The sequence below is a fragment of the Mastomys coucha genome, unplaced genomic scaffold (genome assembly GCF_008632895.1).
Source record: "Mastomys coucha isolate ucsf_1 unplaced genomic scaffold, UCSF_Mcou_1 pScaffold15, whole genome shotgun sequence".
NCBI lineage: Eukaryota > Metazoa > Chordata > Mammalia > Rodentia > Muridae > Mastomys > Mastomys coucha.
Window position 1 is genome coordinate 28,287,791 of NW_022196897.1, and position 3,994 is coordinate 28,291,784.

Here is a 3,994-nt window from a genome sequence, read left to right on the forward strand (position 1 = left end):
GTCTTTTAAATTAAAGAAATAACTATATGATTCATGGAATACCACTGAAGAAGTAGAAGAAAAGTATAACCATATTCAAGGTCACTAGAGAATCTGATCTCCTTCCTGAAGAGCTGTGAGAAAACTGTACACATGATACTTCAGATGTAGATTGTAATTTCATGCTCATGTTTGTCATCAACTGGTAACAAAATAAGTTGTTTCATAAGTCCAGACAAAGCCTTGGAAATAAAGCCATGCTGCAGTACCACTGACCATTTGTAACTTTCCATGGTGAATGACCTTTGCAGAATAACCATTCCTAACTCTAGATGTGACTTTGAAAATGAAGTCCAGCATCAGTATCATTAATATGACATTTTACATTCCTCACGGTATAAAACAATTGCATGACATTTCTTTTAGGACATTTCCTATTGACATTAAGATCCCTGAAAATGATAGATTAGCCACACTGGTGTTCATAATTGTGTTATTATATGCATGTTAATCTGTCTTGCTGGAGATTGTATGGCTGCTGGTAATCTATTCACTGAATATATTTTGGTCAATGTTTGAATTGGAAAACAATTCTAAAAAGCCTATGTTTCAAAATAGAATTTCTTTTAATATTATAATAATTAGATGTGGCAAATTACTTATATGTAACTTGTAAAATGGGACTGTATAAACCCAGAGCCCATCACGGGACAGGTGAGGGTGGTCTCACATTCTGATATAGTAGGGAGTATAGTATCAGTACAGCTGATATGGACATTGTCTCACAATACAAATACCAAGTTAGACAAATACACAATCAACAAGTACTGTTTTTGTTTTTTTTTTTTTGTTTTTTTTTTTTTTTTGTTTTGTTTCTGAGGGGAATCCAGGAGAGGAGATATCAATTGAAATGTAAATAAAGAAAAATCTAATTTAATAAAAAATATGGAGTTTTAATCTATCTAATAAAAAAAAGTGGCTAGGGAGGCTGAAGCAGGCAGATCTTTATGAGTTCAATGACAGTCTGTGTTGCAGCATTTTCTCTGTCCAGTCACATTAGGGCAGTGACAGGCCCATGATTGGACAGGAATAAGGAGGCAGAGCTAGAAGTTTAGGAGTGAGAGAGGTCGGAGGAGGGAGCAGAGGAGGAATCCAACATGGAAGCAGAACAGGAAGATGATCCTGATCCTGTGTAGTTTTAAACAGCTACAAGTAGCTAAGATTTTACAAGGTTGAATATTGGATGAAAGCATTATCTTTATCATTTGGCTCTGAAATTATTGTATTGGCATCTTGTAAATTGTGATCATATTGTTATATAAGTTTGATTGAATAATTAAGCCTAAAGAGTCATGTTTCTACTGGGTAACTAGGTACTAAGATGACTGATTGTGGGTGCATGAGGTGTTGCATGTAAGTGAGATGAGACAGAACATAGTATTGTGGCCAGCCAGTACCGACACTAGAGGGGAATGTGGTCTGGCGGGACAAGAGAGATTGCAAGGTGATCACTTTTAATATTTCCTGCCACAAGTTTGTGATTCAGAGCAATTTCGAGGATAGCCAAAGCTACAGAGAAATCCTGTCTCTAAACAAATAATTAAATTACATAACAATGTTAAAAAATAAATTAAAAATGGTGATAAAAGATGACTCCTAAATATACTTTGCTTTACTCATGGATCATTGCCTTACTCAGAGAATCTTCCTCTTTAAGCACATGAGAACAAACACATAGACCAACAGCTAGACATTATGAAGAAAATGAGACATAGCTCTATGTGTGATGTCTTCATAAAACCCGTCCCCTCGGAGCTCAGAGAACCCTGTAGAGGAGTCGGGTCAAAATATTGTAAGAGCCAGATGGGACACCAGGAAAACAAGTCCCTCTAAGTCAAGTAAGCAAAGTCTTACCAACTCATAGAAACTGATATAGCAAGCAAAAGGGCTGCATGGGTCTGAACAAAGGCCAGTGTGTACATATTATAGTTTTCAGATTAGTATTATTATTGTATGACTCATGAACTTGTAAATAAGTGGGTCTTTGATACTTGTGGCTTCTTTCAGGGCCCCTTTTCTGCTGTTGGTTTGTACTGTTCAACTTCAATGTGATGGTTTTTGCTTTTTCTTATTTTGTTTAAAACAAACAAGCAAATAAACAAACAAATTCCAGGTCCATTCACAGACTGAAATAAAGTTCTTTCATAATTGAGAGTTGTTAACATGTTACACACATGACACTTGAGAGATACATGTGATCATTTATTTTTATTTTATGTACTTATTAAAAAAATATCAGTCATATTTTTAATTACTTTACTTAAAAATAGTGTGCTTTCAAATTATCCAGACTGCTTGGTTTAGTATATACTGTTCATAAAGGCAACGTAAAACACATTTACAGTAAATTCTAAAGTGAGAATAAATAAAAATGAGTAAGTAAATAAAACTTGTCAACATTGCCTGTAATAACATTTTATTGGACCTTGTTTGCCAGAGTGACATAATTCATCTGCCAGTTCCTAGAGCTCTCACTGGCAGAGATATTTTATGACACACTTTCTGTCTCTTTCTCCCATCCATAACATTTCTAAGGAAAGTAGGTGACAGAATCCAGTTCTTTGCAAGCACTTCCTTTAGAGGGTTGTTCAAAGTACTCTGTCTGGCATAGAGACTGACCTCTCACTTCCTGGGGAGAACCTGTTTCATGATACAAACAATAGCATTAACATTAGCACCTGGGTTCTGCTCTCATTCATTTAGTCTTAAAGACAAATTTCAAAAGGCAACAAAAGTAGAACTTAGTGGAGCTAGAGAGATGGATCACAGATTAAGAGCACTGGCTGCTCTTCCAGAGGTACTGCAGAGGTACTGCATATCCCCAGCAACCACATGGTGTCTCAAAACCATCTGCTATGGGATCTGGTGCCCTCTTCTGGCTTGCAGGCATACCTGTAGGCAGAATACTGTATACATAATAAACACTGGTGTGTGTGTGTGTGTGTGTGTGTGTGTGTGTGTGTGTTATATGCATCAGTACAGTTACACAGCAGTGTCATTCCCATGCTTGCTGTCCTTTGGATATTCTACTTGGTATGTCCTGAATCATTCTTCATATCTGTGAGCATAGAATTCCATTTAAAAGAAAAAGTTGACCTCGGATATATCTGCTTCCAGAAAACATCATTCCATATACTAGTTTTAGATAGAAATCGCCAAAGTCAGATTGGGAAAAGAAAAATTTTAGTGCTTATATCTATCATAGATATGTATTGCTTACATCTTGGGTGTATTCTATATCTGAAATAATTTAATAATATCATTAATGTTTGCATACTTCAGATTTTTGCATATGTCATGAAGAGTGAGCTAATGTGAACTTCAACTCAAGCATTAAAAAGTGAACTGTTGGACATTCAGAACTTTAGAAAAAATTTAAATTGACTTTATAGTTCATTTCCTAAACTACATGTCTTTGTCATATAAATGCTTTATAAAGCAACTCAGATGCTTACTTACTTGCAAAATATATCTTCATTGTCTTTACTTATAATACAGTGGCCCCCATGGCACCGTACACATTTGTCAATCTCACATTTTGGTCCTTCATAGCGTGTTGGGCAGACACATTCAACACTTCCATCATTCCCAATGGTACATGATTCTGAATTCACACAATAGTGGTGGCACACATCTAGGAAGAAGAAACAATCAAACATTTAAATGATATTATCATATATTATTCAGCCTTATAATCAATGCTACTTTATTTAATATGAAATGGTTGCACAACAGGTAAAATAATTTTTAAAGTAAGAGTGTACAATATACAAAAGCAACTTCTCTGATAAGGCCTTGATTCCTCTTTTTGTCTCTGTTGCTAAGTTGGGCTTCATTTTATCCTGCTAAGAAGATAAATGTTAGCAACTCAAGAAGAAGGAAGACCCAAAGGTGGACATTTCATTCCTTCTTAAAAGGGGGAACCAAATACTCACGGAAGGAGTTGCAGAGATTA

General features: G+C 35.6%; 1 protein-coding gene and 1 pseudogene across 7 annotated transcripts in view; one reads left to right on the forward strand and one right to left on the reverse strand.

The window, feature by feature from the left end:
• LOC116090126 overlaps window positions 1-3,994 on the forward strand; it is a 1,191,078-nt pseudogene that overhangs the window by 609,613 nt on the left and 577,471 nt on the right.
• Lrp1b (LDL receptor related protein 1B) overlaps window positions 1-3,994 on the reverse strand; it is a 1,939,581-nt gene that overhangs the window by 36,920 nt on the left and 1,898,667 nt on the right. For all 7 annotated transcript variants that reach the window (XM_031370139.1, XM_031370141.1, XM_031370138.1 and 4 more), the window contains one exon: window positions 3,499-3,673. In XM_031370139.1, coding sequence (XP_031225999.1) covers window positions 3,499-3,673 — 175 coding nt within the window. The remainder of the gene's footprint in view (window positions 1-3,498; window positions 3,674-3,994) is intronic.